General features: G+C 40.0%; 1 protein-coding gene across 4 annotated transcripts in view; it reads left to right on the top strand.

Moving 5' to 3' along the window:
• The window catches only part of Sltm (SAFB like transcription modulator), a 48,173-nt gene that overhangs the window by 24,427 nt on the left and 2,473 nt on the right, over positions 1 to 21,273 (top strand). Inside the window, exons 6-20 of one of the 4 annotated variants that reach the window (XM_005347666.2) lie at positions 2,064 to 2,091; positions 3,433 to 3,847; positions 4,487 to 4,536; positions 6,823 to 6,941; positions 8,907 to 9,056; positions 9,606 to 9,709; positions 9,818 to 9,981; positions 10,415 to 10,500; positions 10,978 to 11,141; positions 13,590 to 13,770; positions 14,450 to 14,574; positions 15,442 to 15,609; positions 16,178 to 16,492; positions 16,579 to 16,723; positions 20,126 to 20,286. In XM_005347666.2, the coding sequence (XP_005347723.1) occupies positions 2,064 to 2,091; positions 3,433 to 3,847; positions 4,487 to 4,536; positions 6,823 to 6,941; positions 8,907 to 9,056; positions 9,606 to 9,709; positions 9,818 to 9,981; positions 10,415 to 10,500; positions 10,978 to 11,141; positions 13,590 to 13,770; positions 14,450 to 14,574; positions 15,442 to 15,609; positions 16,178 to 16,492; positions 16,579 to 16,723; positions 20,126 to 20,286 (2,375 nt within the window). Of the gene's footprint in view, positions 1 to 2,063; positions 2,092 to 3,378; positions 3,848 to 4,486; positions 4,537 to 6,822; positions 6,942 to 8,906; positions 9,057 to 9,605; positions 9,710 to 9,817; positions 9,982 to 10,414; positions 10,501 to 10,977; positions 11,142 to 13,589; positions 13,771 to 14,449; positions 14,575 to 15,441; positions 15,610 to 16,174; positions 16,493 to 16,578; positions 16,724 to 20,125; positions 20,287 to 21,273 lie in introns of all 4 variants that reach the window. The other 3 variants (XM_005347665.2, XM_013346407.2, XM_013346409.2) reach the window with 3 other exon arrangements.

Genomic DNA, 21,273 nt, shown 5'->3' with positions numbered 1-21,273 from the left:
TTAAACTTCACAACTGAAAAGAAATCATAGTATGCAATATTGGTACACAGACCAATAGGTTTGATATTGTAGACTGATAGCATTTATGTTGTTGTTGATTTAGTTCAGATCCCTAGCGTCTGTGTAAAAGCCTGTTGTGATGCACACTGTAACTCTGGCGAGGTGAGGTAGGGATGACAGGATGAGACAGGAAGATCCTTGGAGCTCTCTGGCCAGCCAATCTAGCTAACTGGGTTCTAGCTCTGGGTTCATTGAGAGACCCTATCTCATTAAGAAACAAACAAGTTGGAGGACTGTAGAGGACAGACACTTGTCATTGACCTGGCTGCTATGTGCACGTGTACCAACACACTCTTGTTCATGCACATAGACACAATGTTATGGTTGTTATCCGTGGTAAAAAGTTCATTTTGACTTGAATTGAAAGTTTTGTATGAAATCTTCTTTCACTGCTAGACAGGAGGAGTTGGTTGGGTCCTTCCTGGACCTGCAACATCAAAATCACCTGGAAACATGTTAAGTGGCGCACATCCTTCAGCCCTGTTTCAGACCTGCAGAATCAGAAGCTGTGGGACTGGTGCCGGCAGCCTGATTGACAAGCTCTTCCAGGCTTCTGTTGTACACTGGTGTTTGAGAAGCAGTACTTTAAGGCTTTGCTAGTGGGAAATTTCCCAGCTTCCCAGCTTATTCATCTGTATCTGCACAGCGTGTCTTTTAAGAGTTGTGTGACCGTCGGGCGGTGGTGGCACACGCCTTTAATCTCAGCACTTGGGAGGTAGAGGCAGGTTGATCTCTGTGAGTTTGAGGCCAGCCTGGTCTACAAGAGCTAGTTCCAGGACAGGCTCCAAAGCTTCAGAGAAACCTTGTCTTGAAAAACCAAAGAAAAAAAGAAGTTGTGTGACCAAGATGTTCATGGAAACATCTTTTGAGACTCTCTCACTTTTCTGTGGCTTATGTTGGGAGAGTTTATATTGGAACAACTACCTCAGTAATCTTTGTAGTGTTTTCTTAATAACGAAAGATTTTTTCCTGACTGCAGGCAGTAATGTAGTAACTGCCAAACACCCTGCCCTTTCAATAAGTTATTTTTCCTTAAAAAGACAAAAATTCCTCCTCCAAGAAAAACATCATTTTATTGATATCTTTCTGTTTTGAAGTTACCACATAGTTAATTTTGGGAAATATCAAATATTTTATTAAATAATGTCTTTTAAGTGGTTATGCTTTTTTTTTATTTTGGATCTTTTTTTATTTTAAAGATTTATTTATTAATCATGTATACAGCATCTGCCTGCATGTATCCCTGCAGGCCAGTAGAGGGCACCAGATCTCATTATAGATGGTTGTGAGCCATCATGTGGTTGCTGGGCATTGAACTCAGGACCTCTGGAAGAACAGTCAGTGCTCTTAGTTTCTGAGCCATATCTCAGCCCCGATTATGTTCTTTGCTTTGATTGCCTGTAGCACAAATACTATTTTTAAATTGGCCATTTGCTATGTATTTGTGATGACTTTGAGCTCATTTAACAGATATTTTTAAAGAAAGTAATTTGGAATTGACTCCTGATAGTCATCCCCTTCCAGTGTTGAAGTATGGAGAAAAAGCAGGGTTTTGTTTTCTTTATTTCTTTATCATGCATTCAATCCATTGCAGATCTTAAATCATGTGGGTCATGGCATTCTCATTTCCCTCCCCCACTTAATTAATATAAAAAAGATTTCTTAAAAAAGTATGAACTGAGTGACATAAAATAATCATGTCAGTCTCTTTATTGACAGCTCTATGGTTCAAGTAAGGTTTGGATTATGTTAACTAGTTTTGTTTAATGAAATGATAACCCTTAATGAGCTATTTGCTTCTTATTTTGTAGAATTGTACATAGCAGAGGGTGCTCTGTAGTTTTAAGTGGGTCTGAGTTCTGATTGGAATATATTTGTGTGTGATGCGTATCTCTAATCAATATTTTTAAATTACCCACCAGTTTAATTTGACTGATTTTGTGATTATTAAAATGTAGTTCTCCATGAGTTTATTTTACATTTGATTATTCTTTGACTTTCAGGATGGTGAGGAAGAAGAAAATGAGAAAGGTATGTTTGATGCTAAGTAGAGCTTCAAATTTATAGACATTTAGAAAAACAAAGTATATGAAAATAAACATTCTTTATTTGAAATCTTATTTTAAAATAGTTTATTTTTAAATTATCAATTTAGTGAATTAAATTAGCCTTTTAATTTTTCAATTGGTTTTTATTTTCTTTTGAACACAAGATATGTTCTGACTTAATAGTACATATCAGTTACTGTAGTAAATGATACCATTTTTTCACTGTAGATTGTTTTATTTTAAAAATAACTTTTAGCATACGGTAAGTAGATTTCTGTCTTTAGGACTGACACTGCAGTAACTCATACGTGCTTATTGGAGTCTAGTTTATGACTCAGTGAATTCTACACCAGTCCTAAGAATGGTGAATGACCAGGAAACTGGCTTTGTATGCTTCTTTAGAGCAACTTTCATGTGATTTTCTGACATGTGTAGTGGCTTGGGAGAACTATCTTATCCAATGCAATCACAGGGACAACAGTAGCAATACATATGCTCACTATGAGGTTGAGTTCTCGAACAGAAGACACATTGTCCTACTTGGACTAGACAGGACATGGAGCAGGCTCCTCAGTGAGGCAGAATAAAAAGCCCAGAAGCAATGATGAAATAAAGCAACTGACTGAAAAATCTCACATACCTGAGGCCTTTCACTCTGTGGGAATGCAAGATACCTATGCAAACAGTCAATGTAGACCCCCTGGACAGGACGCGGATAGCAAGCAGCCACTCTCCTAGATGACATGGAGGAGCATCTTCGGAGTCTTCCATAGCAGTTTTACATTCGATTCTGGACTACCCAGGGATTGAAGAGTGAAAAAGATGGGGCTTGGAGATACTCTGAAGACCAATGTCCTCAGACTGTGACCTTCCAAGAAGTCACCAAGGAGCTCCCAAGGTGATAAGGATTAAATTCCAAGATGAGCCGAACATTAAATAACAAACCTGCACATCTGCCATTCTACCATGGAGGAAAACAATTCCAATACCATTAACTTATAAGCAGAAATGAAGAACCTCATCTTGAGAATGGATCCATCTTCTCACTGTTGTTGTTTTGATGTTTGTATGTAGAGATCATTTTTTCCCCTGAAGAATAGTGATCTTAGGTAAAGGATTGTGTATGTTAGTTAATCCCTTGTGTTCCCCCTAACCCCTCCATCAGTGCTAATGACTGGCTTTATATTTTCTAGGTCCTATTCTAGCTTATGAATGTGAAATTGTTTAAACTTCTTGTTTTGCCATATTTATTCCTGTTAAATCCTCTTAGATATAGCAGGTTCTGGTGATGGCACACAAGAAGTATCTAAACCTCTTCCTTCAGAAGGGAGCCTAGCTGAGGCTGATCACACAGCTCATGAAGAGATGGAAGCTAATGCGACTGGGAAAGAAGCTGAGGATGACAACATCTCGGTCACAATCCAGGCTGAAGATGCCATCACTCTGGATTTTGATGGTGATGACCTCCTAGAAACAGGTAAAAATGTGAAAATTACAGATTCTGAAGCAAGTAAGCCAAAAGATGGGCAGGACGCCATTGCACAGAGTCCGGAGAAGGAAACCAAGGATTATGAGATGAATCCGAACCATAAAGATGGTAAGAAGGAAGACTCCGTGAAGGGTGATCCTGTCGAGAAGGAAGCCAGAGAAAGTTCTAAGAAAGCAGAATCTGGAGACAAAGAAAAGGATACTTTGAAGAAAGGGCCCTCGTCTACAGGGGCCTCTGGTCAAGCAAAGAGGTTTGTTTTTCTATGTCAGTTCTTTACGATACTGAAATTCCAGCATTCAATAAGATCACGCTACATTAAGGGGGTGGCTTCAAGACCATGTACAATAATTAGTGTCTTATGATCCTGCCTAGAATATTTTTGACCGTCATAAGTTACTTAAAAACATTCAAGATCTTCATGATATGCAGTGTGTCCTACTGAGTGCATTGTCGAATTTTCAGCATATATTTGTTTTTTTATTTTTTTATTTTTTGGTTATTTTTATGTTTTTTGGTTTTTGTTTTTTTGGTTTTTTTTTTCAAATTGACAATTTTTGTGTTTCATTTTTTAAAACCCTTGTGATGGTGGTTAATGAGCAACTATCAGTTCTAAGAACACAAAATGAAGTCAAGTCCCAGTCCTGAAATCTGGAGAAGATGGCCATATATCCACTGAATAGAATTGTCAGAAAATCTAGATCTTCAGGCATCTTGGGCAAAATCAGTGCAAGAATCCTAAGGGAGCCATTTGTTCAAGTAGCCTATTATAGGCCTTTGGAGTTATTCGTGTGTATGAGTAGAACCCGTGTTTGCAATGCTGTCAATATCAAGCTGTTCGGTTTTGTTTTGTTTTTTGTTTTCAATTTTCTCTGGTGATTTGCCTCTTTAGCTCTTCAAAGGAATCTAAAGACAGCAAGACATCATCTAAAGATGACAAAGGTAACGATATTTTTTCTATTTATTTCATGGTAACATCACACACTTCCCAACAAAAGTGTTAATTGTCTGTGCTTCCTTCAACATTTAGTCTTCTGAACTTTGTTGATAAGATAGAAGTTCTGATAAGCTTTAACTGGTGGCATTAAAGAATTACAGTAAACCCTGACATTAAAACTCTGTCCTCGAGTTACTTTGTAAACTCATATGAGCATGAGAGACTGGAGTGGTTTTAGTTGCAGTGAGTTTGAAATGTTAGACATGACCATGTCCATTTCCCTGTTCTGTCTGGGAAGAAACTTGTATCATAAATATATTTGTGGAATCTACTATTTAGAAGAAAGACAATCTAACATTTGGTAGCACTTCATTCTTTAAATTAGTATATACTTACGTTAACACAGCAAGTATATAGTAGTATTTAATTGTTTCAGAGTTCATTTCCTAATTTGACTTATTTTGTGTTGATGGTTGTCTTTATGTAGGGAAATAATTTTATATTCAATTCCTGTAAGATCTGAGGAACAATTTAAATTTTTTCATTATATATTGATTTCATAATTGTACATTGTTGTATGTTACATAAGAATTTTTATGCAAGTGTTTGTTGTTCCTTGAGCATATCTCCCCATGCTCCCCTAGGGGGCTTATTATTATTTCTTGTCATTCGGAGCTAGCTGGTTATCTTGTGCCCATGAGCAATATGGCTTCATCTTGTACTTCTGCTATGATGGCTTGAGGAGCATTTGTTTTCTCAGAAAGCAATGTAAAGGAACATACACTGCTCTTGTGTACTGCTAAATCTTCAGATCTTCCTGGGTATCATAAGGATTTCATGCATTGCTATGCGTTTGGTTTGGTTTGGTTTGTTTTTTTGAGATGGGGTTTCTTTGTGTAACAACCTGGCTATTTTGGAACTTGCTTTGTAGACCAGGCTGGCCTTGAATTCAGAGGTTGCCAGCCTCTGCTTCCCAAGTGCAGGGAGTTAAGGTCTGTACCACCACCACCTGGCATATTGCTTTGGTTTGTCTTATATTGGTGTGTTTCATAGTTGGACATAATGATTGACTTGATTCAGTAACTGTAACGGTAATACCCCTGACCTCTATAGTTTGGGTTAATGGATAAGAAAAGGTTTATCCTTTAAATTGAGAAATTCAGTCATTTTGATTAAGTGGTACTTTCTTTCCTGTTATTTAAAGCTTTTTCCTATAATTACATATTGCTAGTGATGTGTAGCTACACAAATTTCTAAGTTGCATGTCATACAGTAAAACATTTTGATGACTACCCTCAAGAATAGGAAAAGCATTAACTGAGTCATTTGTATTGATTCTCCCTAAAAGCCTTCACTGCACAGCTTTTCAGAGGTTGGCATTTATCTCATGTGACTTTAAAGCAATTCTGAAATGTTTACTTTTTCTGTTTCTTGTATATGTGCATAACATCTTAGAAAGTTTTTTTTGCATCATAACCCTAAAGGAAGAAAACACTGTGGACACTAACTAGCTTTGTGCTTCATATGCTTGTGTGTGTGAAGGCATATCTGTATGAAGGCCATTCAGAAATAAGCTATGATAATTTCCCTAGTTCAAGTTATTTTAAGGTATCTAATCTTCTAATGATTGTTTTAGAAGATTGTTTCTGATTTAGGTCTTAAGTTATCCAACTACATATAATTCCCATTTTCTTCTAACCTTTCTTTAGTAGAAAATGAAGGTGCCTGTGTGTAGCGATGCACACCTTTAATCCCAACATTTGGGAGGCAGAGGCAGGCACATTTCTGAATTTGAGGTCAGTCTGGTCTACATATTGACTTTCAGGTCAGCCAGAACTACACAGAGAAAACCTACCTCAAAAAAGAAAATGAAGGTGAATTATGAGAATGTTTGTTCCCAACTCTGGATCACCCTGTTTTCATTCCCACTTCTCAGACCCTTCAGGGTCCATGGCAGATATCCAACACTGGATCTGCTTGTTGCCACAGGCCTGCTTCCAGACACCCCAGTTCATTGTAATGGTGTGAGGACAGGTGGTTAGCATTTGCTGGAAAATGTCCGCGATTTAGTGGAATTTTTACTTGTTTAGAACTCATGTAACAGGGAGTGTATGAACATTCAGATTTCTTTCACTGCTCTGATTGATTTTTATAATGGTAAGCTTCTAAGATTTTAGATATTGTGGTGTTAGGCTATCAAAATTTAAATGAGAAAGGATTTTATAATGGAAGCCTATGAGCCTTGTAAGTCACTGCAAGCACTTAAGCTTCTGGTGTTAAATCCATCCTAGGGAGCACGGGCAGTGCTGGAGGTAGCAGTGGAAGCTCAACCAAGAATATCTGGGTCAGTGGATTGTCTTCTAATACCAAAGCTGCTGATTTGAAGAACCTCTTTGGCAAATATGGAAAGGTACATTCTTCTTACCTTTTATTTTTTTTAGTATTCAAAATAATTATGTAGATATATGTTACACTTTTTAAGTTTTTAGATTTACTTATATTTACTTTATTATTTATTTACTTAGAAATTTAGATTTATTTCACGTGTATGAGTGTTTTGCTTTCAATGTGTCTGTGCACCAGGTGTGTGCCTGATTCCTCTGGAGATCAGAAGAGGTCTATGAAACTGGACGTGAAAAAGTTGTGAGCTGCTATGTGGATGCTGTGAATCGAACTTGGGTCCTCTGTGAGAGCAACAAGTGCTCCCAAAAGCTGAGCCATCTCTTTAGACCTATAGTCTATATTTTTGTATCCCTGAGCCTTGGATTATAACTTGAGTTCCAAGTCTATACTCATTTGCACCAAGAACTGTATTTTATTTATCATGATGCAAAGGATCTAGAAGATGCTGAGACTGTTTGGTCATTCTGAAAATAGAAGTAGCTGGAATTAGGTAGTAAAGGATGTGAACTGCAGAGGAAACATATTCTGTTGTGGAGGGTCTTAGCCATGAACTAGAGAAATGTAAAACTTGCTGTGTTTTATTGCTGATCATGGGACCACGATTCTCAGCGTTTCTGACACCTGCAAGAACCTGCTTTGCCTAAACGACTTTGTATTTGAAGAAGTAAAAGCTTCTAAAGTCATTAAAACGGGGTTTTTGTTACATTAATGGTGTACGTGTGTGTATGTGTGCGCTGACACGCGTGTGTGAAAACAGTGAAATAAGAAGTCTCTTAAGTGCTGTGAAGATATGTGAGTTGATTCATTAGAAGGGTTTGTGCTGTGACTGGGCTCCCTCACGGCAGAGAGCAGTCACAGAACACTCAGTCAACAGCTAGTGCTGTGCTTCGTCCTGCTTGGAAAGTGACTTCTTACACTTCCATCCTCCAGATACACATCCTGCTTTTTTTTAACTTGCTCTGCTGTTAGCTCTTTGAGGGTAGAGTTCTTACCCTATTTTGTGTATACATGGTAGGTTTTAAATGTTCGTTAAATTAGTAACCAGTATTGGTTATCAGAGTGATAGTCCTGTAATCAACTGTGGCATATATTGTGTGCTTTTAGAGACGCAAAACAGTACTTCAGTGTTGGCATGAGAATACCATGTACATGATGGCAAGACTGGGGTCAAGTTTCTGTAGGACAAAGCAGCTTTTCTTTTCTTTCTTTTTTTTTTTTTTTGGTTTTTCGAGACAGGGTTTCTCTGTAGCTTTCCCAGGTTCCCTTTCTGCCTCCTGCCGTTATGTCTTTGTTCTCTCTTCAGCCCTGGATTAGCTCTGCTTTTCTTTTCGTTCTTCTACCATTCTCTAGTATTGAAATTGTCAGTTAGCTACTGATTACCTTACAGGTTTTGTGACCTAATCTTAAACTATATTTTGCCTGCCTTCCCTCCCCACTCCTCTTTCTCTCAATGGGGTTTCTCTGTATACCCCTAGCTTTCCTGGAACTTGCTTTGTAGACTAGGCTGGCTTCCAGTTTACAGAGATTCACCTGCCTCTGGGATTAAAGGCATTTTAATCGCGGCTTTTTCTTTTCTCTTTGCTTGATTTTGAAATTTAAGTCACTCAAAGGAGAGATTCAAGACTTCTGTAAACTGTCTTCAGACATGTCCATAATTTTCTCTTAAGAGATTCAGGGTATATCCATGGTGAGAAAACTGGTTCAAATCCAATTTCTTTTCGTTTATAATTTTGCACTATTTATTTTATGAAGCTTGTTTGTGCTGTATATTTGGGTAGAGAATTAGATAAATAATTCCCTTGAGTATTTGAAGTACACATTATCAAAGTAGGTGCTGGTCATAGAAATGAGAGGACAGAATCCCACCAGAGTGCATCTTCACTGCCTTTTCATGTGAATGGTCTTAGTGCTGAGTCTGATTGCTGTAGGGTTATACAGCTATGACATTCTGAAGTATAATCTAATTTTACAGGTTTTAAGTGCAAAGGTAGTTACAAATGCTCGAAGTCCTGGGGCAAAATGCTATGGCATTGTAACTATGTCCTCAAGCACAGAAGTGTCCAGATGCATTGCACATCTCCATCGTACAGAGCTACACGGACAACTGATTTCTGTGGAGAAAGTAAGTGTGACCACCTGTTTATAAAAAGGGAGATTAAGAAGAGGACTGATCTAAAAAAATCCAAAATCTAAAACTTTTTGAGTGTTATTAGTGGTCAAAAATTTTGAATTTCATTCTTTTGAAAGTTTTCAGTTAAAATGCTCAGCAAGGAAAGTAGGTATGGTACTTGTAAATCCAAATCAATAGGGAAAGTAGATGCAGATATCTGAAACCTAAAATGTGAAACAGTCTTGGTCCAAGTATTTCTGAGAAGAAGAGTCAACCTGTAGTCTCAGGCTAAAAATGTCTCTGTCATGAATGGTGATACATGGCTGTAATTCTAGGACTTGGGAGGCAGAGGCAGAAAAATCAAGACTGTTATGGGCTGTGTAGTGAGTTCCAAACCTGCCAAGACCATCCCCAAACTTACAGTCACCCTGTACCTACCTCACAAGTGCTAGAATTACAGGCATGTGTGGCTATGCCCAGCTCAGCACCATTTAGATAATGCAACTTTAAGAAAAAGCTTATGAATTATGAATTTTAAAAACATTTGTTTAAACTTTTCAGGTGAAAGGTGATCCTTCTAAGAAAGAAATGAAGAAAGAAAATGATGAAAAGAGTAGTTCAAGAAGTACTGGTGATAAAAAGAATACCAGTGATAGGAGTGCCAAGTAAGGGTGATTGACAGCTACTAGACTAAGACTGCTTTCTGATAAGCAGACTTCTTATACCACAACAAAGTAGTTATTCTGTTTTCTTGTCTTGGATGATATGGTCAGGACACAGGCATCTATCAAAAAAGAAGAGAAAAGGTCGTCTGAGAAATCGGAAAAAAAAGAGAACAAAGACACTAAGAAAATAGAGAAAGATGAGAAGAACGACAATGGTTCAAGTGGCCAGGCTTCAGAATCGATGAAAAAGAGTGAGGAAAAGAAACGGATAAGTACGTCACAGTCTCTCGGTCCACTGTGTCCACTGCTTGTTTTGTATTTTAGAAGGGACTATTTTTCAAATGTTGATAGAGCCTATAGTAGAAAAGGGGGTTTTATAGACCAGCTGTCTTCTTCCCTACTACAAGGTATTATTATTCTAATCAAGTTCCCTGACTGAATCCTTAAGTCCAAACTGATATGGGTTTGAAATGGAGCAAAACAGAACAAAAGAGCGAAAATGTGAGCAGTGGACACTGATGTTCAGTATCTTACTGAATTAGGATCTTTTGGTGTCCTTTCAAAGTATTTATTAATGGATTAAATAATTTGATTTTTTGCATTTAAGTAGAATAGGTTTTTTTTATTCTAGAAGTTGAAAATTAAAATTTATTTATGCTCCTTTTCAATGATATTTTGTTTGTTTAAAGTATTTCTCTTTTTTAGGTTCAAAGAGTCCAGGACATATGGTGATAGTAAACCAAACTAAGGGAGATCATAGTAGGCCATCAAGACGGAGCCGATATGAAAAAGTAAGTCTGCTTCCAAAAGATAAAGCTGTTATCTCCAAACCACTTTGAAAGACATAATTCAAGTTAAGTTTTTAAAAAGGAAATATTACTAGCTGTTTGAACTTTAGGAAGTGTTTTATTGATTTATTTTTTTTTATGTGTGTGTATAAGTTTGCATGAACTTTTGTGTACCTCACAGATGCAGGACGCCACCCCTCTAACACACACACACACACACACACACACACACAAACAGAGAGAGAGTAGAAGAAGGTGTTACATCCCCTAGAACTAGAGTTCCAGCAGCTGTGAGCTGCTTTGTGGCGCCAGGAACCAAACCTGGGCCCTCTGCAAGCGCAGTGAGCACCTCTAACCACGGAACCTCTGAGCTACCTCTCAGGTCTCCTCATCTGAACTTTTTAAATGACCAATGAAAACCAAAACACATGACCTTAGATTATTTTAACTTCATGTTCTCCTACGGTTTTTCTTTTGTAGGCTCATGGGAGAAGCAAAGAAAAGGAGAGGACTAGCCTAGATAAAAAAAGAGACAAAGACTACAGAAGGAAAGAGATCTTACCTTTTGAAAAGATGAAGGAACAAAGATTGAGAGAACATTTAGTTCGTTTTGAAAGACTGAGGCGAGCTGTGGAACTCAGAAGGTAGGAGGAGCATTTTTGACTGCTGTCTGTAATGTGCGCCTTTAGCTATAGTCCAGCCTGCTAGAGGTTGTGTCCCCCAGAAGACTGTCATTCTCAGGAAGTAAAGGTATGACCTAATGATTTCTTAAATTTGCACAACACTTTATAGCTTGTAAAATTATTTTAATCTGTTATCTCCAATTCAAATCTGTACAGTTACTTAAGCCCGCTATCTAATACTAAAATACAGAGGCCTGGAGAGGCTCCATGACTCTTGCAATGCCATGTGGCAGAGTCGGGACTCAGATCCAAGTCTGACTCCAAGTCCAGTGCTCTTTCCTCTATTCCAAAGATGCTGCCGTAAAAATCATGTCTTAAAGCACAAGATAATTCCAGATAGTATCAGAGTAAGCTACAGTGTTAACTGCTATCACAGGGTGAAAACCTGCAGGTACCCAAGTTAGTACCCAAGTGAAGGCTGAGTTGCTCTGTGAGCTTTAATGCAGTCCCTACTCCTCATTAAAGTTGATCAGAAACCACAAGAAAAATGCTTCCATTTTTAGTGTCAGTGTCAGAAAACCAACATGAGATCGTATCTACGTACCCATTTTTGGGTGCCACATGAAAGATCTCCTAGTGTGTTTTTAATCTATTAGACCTATCCAGCACAGGGATCACTTGTGGAACTTCAGCTACTCAGTCTCAGATGTTAGGAACTTCAAAAGCTGTAGCTTAGGAATACAACCTTTGCCTGTGTGTGGCTAAAGGAAATGATTCTTGCAAAACTCACCTCCATAAACTCTAGCTTTTAGGTCTGGGAAAAAATGAAGTGGGGAGCTATTAGGACAGTGGCTCTCAGACCTGTCAAACCCTGCCTATTGGGTTTTTAAAGTCTCCCTTGTTGCTCAGACTTACCATCTACTCCTGAGCTCAAGGGATCCTTGTGCTTCAGTCTCCTGCTGACCTATAACAGACTTGCACCACTGCACCCAGCCCAGTGACCCTTTAAAATAATCTGTTGAGGTGTGCCTTCTTCATACTCCTGGGGAGAAAGTCGTCTGCCTGTAATTAAAAAAAGAAAAAGGTGATGATTTAGCAGTAATATTAAAGTGAAATAAAAGTGATTTGTAACAAATACATATATTCCAAATATAAATATTTAGATGTGTAGAAGATACATTGAACTAGACAGATGTTTGTATCCTATTAGACTCACTGAGTATGAAAGTTGCAGATGCAGACCAATTCTGTGTGTCGTATTGGTGAGTCATGTAACAGGAGAAGTATAGGCATTTTGATGTGATTTCTGAAATGGTAATGACTCTTGGTAAAACCCTCAACAAAATTCAATTCCCCCCTTTAAAAAAAGATAAATTTTGAGTTGTGTTATTGAAAAATTTAATATATACATCTGTGCTAAAGCAAATAAGCCTAGCATTTATGAAAACAGTTAAATTAGGCTATCTTTTTCTCAAGGGCATGGCTGTCCTCTGTGACATAGGAAAGGGTTCAAAAGCGTCAGATATTCTTGGCTCTGTGGAGCACATTCTTCGGTCTGTAAAACTGTTGACAGTTCATGCATCATCAAGTGTTGTAGAATTTCTTGGTCTTCACCCACTGTATGGTAGTAACAGCCCATTGACTGCTGTGTTCATTTAAAATGCCACATCAGTTTTTATGGGAATAGTACTGACCCATTAAGAATGCTGAATTGCTACAGGCAAATACACAAGTGGGCAAAAATGTAAAAGTGGATTACCTGAGTGTCAGGAAATGAAGAAGCACTGTGCAAGGTCTAGTATATGTTTGTACTGAATTGTCTCTGGCTCAAAAGTATGTTCCCTGGAACTGTGTATTAGAAGCCAGTGTAGAGCCATAGTGACCCCTAAGGGCACCATTCTATTATATAACATTTGCTATAATTGTGTTTGTGATTATAATTCCAAACCATCAGAATGAAGTATATACGTTATTTAAGGAGATAAGGATATGTGGTAGATAGTAGAAAATTGTACCTATAATCTCAGTACTTGGATGCAGAGACAAGAGGTTTACTATAAGTTCAAGGCCAGCTGGGTCTACATACTGAGTTTGAGGCCAGCCAGGATTACATAGTGACACCCTATCACAAAAAGCCAAAAGAAAAAATTGTAGTTTTATACCATTTATATACATTTTTAAAATGCTAATTATTGGGTTTTTACTATGGTGGAATTTTTATTTAACAAAATCATCTAAAAGGCAAATAGTGTGTAAAATTTAGCTGCTTAGTTGACACTTATAAATAAGTGATAAGACTGGAATATGTTTAAAGTTTTATTTTGCGTTCTTTCCAATTACATTTAAATTACTAAGATTAATGTGAAATTTAAAATTGCCAATCACAAGGAAAGTGATTCAAATCAAAGCTCTTATTTTTCACACAGCGCTAGCATAATTTAAGTATTTCTAAATACTGATTTTTGTTAGACGAAGAGAGATTGCAGAAAGAGAGCGTCGAGAGCGTGAACGCATTAGAATAATTCGTGAACGGGAAGAACGGGAACGCTTACAGAGAGAGAGAGAGCGCCTAGAAATTGAAAGGCAAAAACTAGAGAGAGAGAGAATGGAACGCGAACGCTTGGAAAGGGAACGCATTCGTATTGAACAGGTGCAGTCAGAACATCTTTTCATCTTGAACAACTCACCTTTGCAAACCCTGTGATTTTTGCCCTCCAGTTTGCTTTACTTGCTGTAAAGCTCCTCTAGATGAGAATGATCACTGAAGTGTCCCTGTCGGGTAATGAATTAGGCACTCGTAAAAGTACACTCAAGAGAGACCTTGTTATTGACTGCGAGTAACCTGTAGCTCTGCAGTGTAATGGCAGCCTATAGTATGAGCATAGGACTGAGTCCAGAGTAGTTATAATCCAGGCTCTGTCACCACCCCAGACTTAGAAAATGACGAGTACTTCCTTACTTATGGGAATCATTCCCAGGGCTGGAAGGAAATAATGCCTCTCTGCATAGTTGCCACTCAGGGCTTATGACACTTACTTCTTTCCATATGTATTAAGAACCCAATTCTCTCATTCCTGCTAGGTGCTTTTGTTTAAGTCAATTTATTAAACTAAATCTGACCTCCCCCCAAATGCTCACCAGTTTCTACCACTCAACCCCTGCTATTTTAATGTCACCCAACAGTAGCTTTAGTCTAGGTGATTAAAATCTAATGTATTTGTCCCAGTTGTGTGCTCTGCCTGGTGCTTCTCTAGATTGGTTTCTTAACCCAGATGCACACTTACCTTATGTCTTTACTTTGTATTTGGTTCATTCCTGTATATCTGAAGGAACGGCGTAAGGAAGCTGAACGGATTGCTCGAGAGAGAGAAGAACTCAGAAGGCAACAGCAGCAGCTCCGTTATGAACAAGAAAAAAGGAATTCTTTGAAACGCCCACGTGATGTAGATCATAGGTAGTACTTCCTTTCTTTCTTAGTGATCTCGCTTGCTATCTTGTTCTTAATGAGCTAGGGTTAGAGAATTAGAACACACTTGCTCTAGAATCAAAGGTCCTGGCTAACATAGAAGGGAAAGGATTGCAGTACTGTTAGGACCCAGTATAATGCTCAGGTCTTACCTCTGCAGTCTTTATGAGGTTCACGGTAGCTGAGGGCTGAGGATAGCTCAGTGATGGAGGGCCTACTTCCCTTGCATGTGCCAGGCTCTGGGCCATCCCCAGCACTTTAACGGGGAAAGAACGTAACTGAAAACGCTGATGAGAATCCCTTATAATGTCAGGTGTTGTCTTTTCTATTGGGAGATGTGAGAACAGGTAGTTTAGGCTTGAGAGATAGTAGACGGGTGGAGCGATTGCTGAGCAAGCATGATATCTGAGTTTATATATCTGGCACCTATGCAATCCTAACACTGACAAGGCAGGGACAGGCAGATCGCTGAGCTCTCTGGCCAAATAATTGAAAAATTAGTTCAGTTAGTGAGCTTCAGGGTCAGTGAGAGATTCTGTCTCCAAAAGTAAGGTGGAGAGTGACTGAGGAAGACACCCACATTGAACTCTTTCCTCCACACACAGCTGTCTATGTGCTCCCAGACAACGCTTACATGTGCACACACAAAATCCAGGCACACTCCTTTCAACGTTTTTCTCCTCTCATATTTGTGACAACAGAATCAAGCAGTCCTGTCCTAGTTTCTCACTATTCTGTCTTGAGTTCAGGAGCCTTTTATGTTCATAGTTCCAATATGGTGTCTATGATTCCAAGTGGATGCTGTTTGATTATTACACAATAATTTGTATAAATGAGCAAACGTTTTTCTTTAAGGCGAGATGATCCTTACTGGAGTGAGAATAAAAAGCTGTCTCTAGATACAGATGCACGATTTGGCCATGGATCTGACTATCGTCAGCAGAACAGGTTCCTTGACTTCAGTCACCGAGAGCGGAGCAGGTTTCCTGAAACTGCATCTGTGCAGTCCTCGTCCTTTGAAAGGTAAATGGACACACTGAAATGCTCACATTTGAGACCGGAGCCTTGCTAGTCAGAGCTTTGATTCTCTATAATGTAATACTAATAATAGAAGTGCTGAGTCAAAATTGAGGGTGCAGAACCAATTGTATGGTTAGTTTGGTTTTCACTGGTGGGGAAGAGGTATCCTATTAACTGCAATTGTATGGGGTCCTTGGGAGGTATAGGCTGAAGAGTTGAGACCAGCCAAGGCTACACAGCAGTTTGAGATTCTGCTTTATAAAAACCAATTAAAAAGTTAACTAAAAACAAGTGTGAGTGGAGAATGCTAATTTTGGATGTACTGTGGCTGTCAGGAACAGTGAAACATTCAGGCTGGTAGTAACTTGATTGATACCATTTTTCCTGGAAAAGAAACCTTTGTGCTAGACATAGCTCTGTCTAAAAGAAAACTATTGGAGTTAGTAATGAAGCTTTTTTGGTGGCCTTGTCGTAACTTCTCCTAAGTTTTATGATTGTAAGTCATGCCGATGAAGTTGAGAATAGAGTAAGTAAATGCTTCTGAGGATCTGCATTTGTTTCTCATTAGTAGACGAGAACGGTTTGTTGGTCAAAGTGAAGGGAAAAAACCAAGACCAGCAGCCCGAAGAGAAGAGCCAAGCTTTGAAAGGTACCCCAAAAACTTTGGTGATTCCAGAAGAAACGAGCCTCCACCACCAAGAAATGAACTTAGAGAAGCAGACAGACGAGAGGTACGAGGGGAGAGAGACGAAAGAAGAACAGTAATCCTTCATGACAGAGCTGAGGTTGCTCACCCTAGACATCCTCGAGAAGCTGGGCCCAATCCTTCTAGACCAACCTCCTGGAAAAGCGAAGGGAGCATGTCCACTGACAAACGGGAGTCCAGGTAGTCATGTGCTGCTGCTGCTTCATGGCGAACTGTGTACTGTGTTCTTAGATGAGGGTTTGACCATTCCTGTGCTGTGTTAACAGAGTCGAAAGGCCAGAGCGATCTGGGAGAGAAGTCTCGGGACACAGTGTGAGGGGAGCACCCCCTGGGAATCGCAGCAGTGCCTCAGGCTATGGAAGCCGAGAGGGAGACAGAGGAGTCATCTCTGACCGAGGAAGTGGAGCACAGGTAAAAGTGTCTGGGCGCTTCCTATTGAGTCTTTTGAAGACACTGAAGCACTGGAGATAAATGCTCACTCTTTATATTGTTTGATTTATGTTTATCATTATTATGTGTTTGGGTGTTTTGCCAGCCTCTGTATGGATGTGTATACCATTCTTATGTCTGGTGCCTGTGGAGTTTAGAAGAGGGCTTCAGATCCCATGAGACTTGAGTTACAGTTATGAGCCATCATGTTGTTGCTGGGAATTGAACTGGGTCCTTTAGAAGAGCAGCTGGTGCCTTAACCTCTGAGCCGTCTCTCCAGCCTATAGGAGATGCTCTTGACAGGTGTCCATAAGGAGAACCATTCTGTTGTGGCTAAGATTGGGTAATTGAAATGACTGAGAGACCAACTTCCGCAACAGATGTTTCTCAGGTTCGTGCTTTATAAATGAGTATCAGTTGTCCGAAGAAGAAATACTAGCCTTAAAACCTTTTTTTTTTTTCAAGACAGGGTTTCTCTGTGTAGCCCTGGAACTTGATTGTAGACCAGGCTGGCCTTGAACTCACAGAGATCCAACTGCCTCAGCCTCCCAAGTGCTACCATGCTTACCTGATAAAATAATTTATATCTGTATATGGGAGAGAGGGATCCTCTATGTGCCATGGTACATATAGAAGTCAGAGAACTACATTTTGGGAATTAGTTCTTTCTTCCCACCCTGTTGAGGTAGAATCTGTTTCAAACTGGCTGGCCTATAAGCTTGCAGGCGATTCTCCTGTCTCTGTTTCCCATCCTAGGAGTACTGGGATTAGAGATGTGGACTCCCGCATCTGGCTTTTTACATGGGGTCCAGAGGCCAGCTCAGGCCAGGCTTTGCATGGCAAGTTCTTTTACCTGCTGAGCCATCTTACTGGCCCCCAAACTTTGTTTTTATTGCAATTCTTGTTCTACTTTGACAGTAGTTATAGTTGTTAAATGAGCCTTCCAAATGATAATTTGGCTTTTTTCAAACACAGAACACATCATAACTTGATCTGTGTCTGTGAGCAGGGAGCATGCTAATCTCTGCTGTTCCAATTTTAGTATATGTACTGCTGACGCTAGCATATTAAGTATAGAGTAAAAGTCGCTTCTGCTCTGTTTTAAAAAAGTAGACAAGTAGAATCATTTGAAATTGCTTTCTATTTAATATTTATGTAAGCCAAGTATGGTAGTGCACCCCCTAATCTCATCACTCCTGAGGCAGAGGCAGGCAGATCTCTGATTTTGAAGTCAGCCCAGCTTGAACAAAACAAGGTTCAGGACAGCCAGGGCTACATAGGGAAACCCTGTCTGGAAAAATAATGATAATAAATTAATTAAAAGATAAAATATATTGTATGTGAATGTTTTGCCTACATGTATTCTGTACATGCAGTATTCACAGAGGCCAAAAGAGGGCATCATATCCACTGGGACTGGAGTTACACCCAGTTGTGAGCCACCATGTGGGTGCTGGGAATTGATCCTTGGTCCCCTGGAAGAGCAGCTAGTGCTTTTAACCACGGAATCATCTCTTGAATCCCAATTTTTATTCTTTTGATATTTTGTTGACTTGAATATTCTTTTAAGTTGTTGAGCTTAGTAGAGGAAAATTATAAATGATACAAATATGTAAAAATTGCACTTAGCTTAAAGCATTCTCTTAATTGATAAAATACTGTCGTGCCATAATTGATAAAATACTGTCGTACCAGTGAGGTTATTGCAGCATGAATAGAAAGGATGTGCTTTTTTTTTCCTTGTAAAGATGTATTCCAGGTTGGCTTCTTAACATTATGTGTAGCTGAGGGTGAAGCCAAGAATGGCCTTGGGTTCCTGCCCCTCCTGCCTCTACCTTTTGGAGTGCTAGGATTATAGGCACATACTGGGGTTTCTCTGGCATTGGGACTCCAGTCCAAGGTTTCGTGCATGCTAGCAAGCAGTCTACCAACTGACCTGCATCTCTAGTCTGACGGAGTACACTCTTTAAAGTTCTATGCCAGGCCAGGCGGTGGTGGCGCACGCCTTTAATCCCAGCACTCGGGAGGCAGAGACAGGAGGATCTCTGTGAGTTCGAGACCAGCCTGGTCTACAGAGCTAGTTCCAGGACAGGCTCCAAAGCCACAGAGAAACCCTGTCTCGAAAAACCAAAAATAATAAATAAATAAATAAACAAACAAACAAACAAACAAAGTTCTGTGCCAGATGGAATTTGGAGCTATGTTTGTGTTACACCCTTGAATACAGACCAGGTCTCATCGCATCTTTTGGCACAGGTGTCGGCATGAGTATGCAAGCGTCACTGGTGTCCTCCATTGTTTTGCACTTTATTTATTGAGTCGGGGTCTCTTGGTGAACTTGGAGCTCACCAATTCTGCCTAGTCATGGCAGCTAGCCTGCTCTAGGGACCGTGTGCTTCTGCCTCTCCTGGTGGCAGCTGCCGCTCTTACCTAGTTTTTCTTTTTCTTCCACCTACCTCTGTTTCCCAGGTGTGGTGATTATGGGTGTGTGCCAACTTTCCCAGCTTCTTACCCAGCTTGTATGTGGGCTCTGAGGATCTGAACTTCAGCCCTCAATGATAGCATTTTTTGTTTTAGACAGAAAATGTCTTACTGTCTTGGCATGTAGAGTGTCACTGCAAATCATTTCACCCAGCGTATTTATAAAGTAGGTTTGCAGCTCAGTGGTTCTGAAGTATTAATTTGTCTTAATAAGGAGAAATGTTTGCACAAGTCCATTAAGCTGGTTACCCTGAACAAACTTAAAACTAAGCATGATGCAGATACTCTATTTAGGGTAGAATTTAAGAAATTATTCTAGACCAGCACCCTACATTCAGAATCCCTTTAAAAAATAGTCTTCTCCTGTCCGAAGTTTTCAATGTTAGTCTGTTAGTTCTTTGACCAGCATTGTCTCTAAGCCTTTGTGGATGCCGACAGCTTTGCCTAAGTGAGGTGTCAGCAGGCCTTGACTCCTCCTCTTGTCTTTAGTTCTAAATATAGCCATAATGGGGCATCCTGGCCAAGTCACAGCACTAAGCAGAGTTGTCTACAATTGGATGACTTTTGCTGTATACTCTTTGCAAGTTGGTTTGATGTGTTGATTATATAGCCGACTTAACTAACTGCCCTTTAACTTTTGACCTCTTGTGTAAATTGAGAGCTCTTTAGATCTATCCAAACATTTGAAATTCCTGTGCCCAAATAGTGCTGGAGTAGTAGTGGGTGTGGACATAGAAATGAAGGTCCAGAGGAGCTCCTGCCAGAGTACATGTGTGGTCACTCCTTCCGTCTGTTACATTCTCAGACATTCTACTCGTTTGCTCTGCCGTTAAAGCACAGCAGTATGAGCTAGTGCATGGGACAAAGAGGCCCGGACTCACTTTTTTATTGGGCTTTCCTCAGCACTACCCTGAAGAACGACATGTAGTGGAACGTCATGGACGGGACACAAGTGGACCAAGGAAAGAATGGCATGGCCCACCCTCTCAGGGGCCTGGCTACCATGACACAAGGCGAATGGGTGATGGCCGGTCAGGAGCAGGCATGATAACCCAGCATTCAAGGTGAGACCTGTTAAGATCTTTTCTGCTGTTCCATAGCCGAGTAGTTGTTAGAGAGCGCTGGAGTGTGAGGTGACATTGCTGTTGGCGAAGCCCACTGTTGTGGCCTCACCTGCTTCCCTGTCCTCTCCCTCACACCCTTGTTTGGAGGAGCTGCTGCTTTGCACTTCTGCTGGTGACTCCTGTGTCACATCCTCATAGCAATGCCATTTGCTTTTGTGCTGCTGAGAGAGGGCCAGTGACTTGTTCCATGTAAGCTCTGGGCTTCTCACCGGATGCTGCTTTTCACCCTGTTGCTTTCCTGATTTGGGGGGCAGTGTTTTGGTTGCCTGGTTTGTGATGAGTCTTAGAATGTGTAGGAGGTGTGTTTGTGGGCACGCCCTATCATACCAGCTCAGCCCTCTTTTTCTTTGTTTTTTAAGATAGTATTTTTCTGAGTAACAGCTCTGGCTGTCCTGGAACTCACCCTGTAGACAAGGCTGGCTTTGAACTCACAGAGATCCGCCTGCCTCTGCCTCCCAAGTACTGGGATTAATGGTGTGTGCCACCACCTCCCGGCTTTTGGTCCTTTGTTTTCTTCCCTTCTTGATCCTCCTTTCTGGCTCCTCCAAGCAGAGCTTCAGAAGGTACTTTCCACTGTGTTTTCCATGTAATTTTTTGTTTTGTTTGCTTTGTTTTTTTTGCCTCAAGCTTTTACCTCTCAGTGCTGCCATCCTCAAAACCTTGACTGGGGAAACATGCCCCAGCCTTGTCTTTGTTCCTAGAAGAAATTAAAAATGCTGTCCAAAATTGTGTTTCTGATGCCTCTCTTTTCCTGCATCCAGCCTGTGCCTGGTCTTCCCAGAGAGCTTCCTGATACTCACACTGCTTTTGCATGATTGTGGGACCACATGTTTTGTTGTATCATTTACTTGCTTAAACCATAGCGGCTTCTGTAGGTAACAAATTGAGTTCTTGGCTAGTATTTTATTTTATTTCTGTTGTTTTTTG

The sequence above is a fragment of the Microtus ochrogaster genome, chromosome 5, assembly GCF_000317375.1.
Source record: "Microtus ochrogaster isolate Prairie Vole_2 chromosome 5, MicOch1.0, whole genome shotgun sequence".
In the NCBI taxonomy this organism is placed as follows: domain Eukaryota; kingdom Metazoa; phylum Chordata; class Mammalia; order Rodentia; family Cricetidae; genus Microtus; species Microtus ochrogaster.
This window is presented reverse-complemented; position numbering and strand designations above follow the sequence as displayed.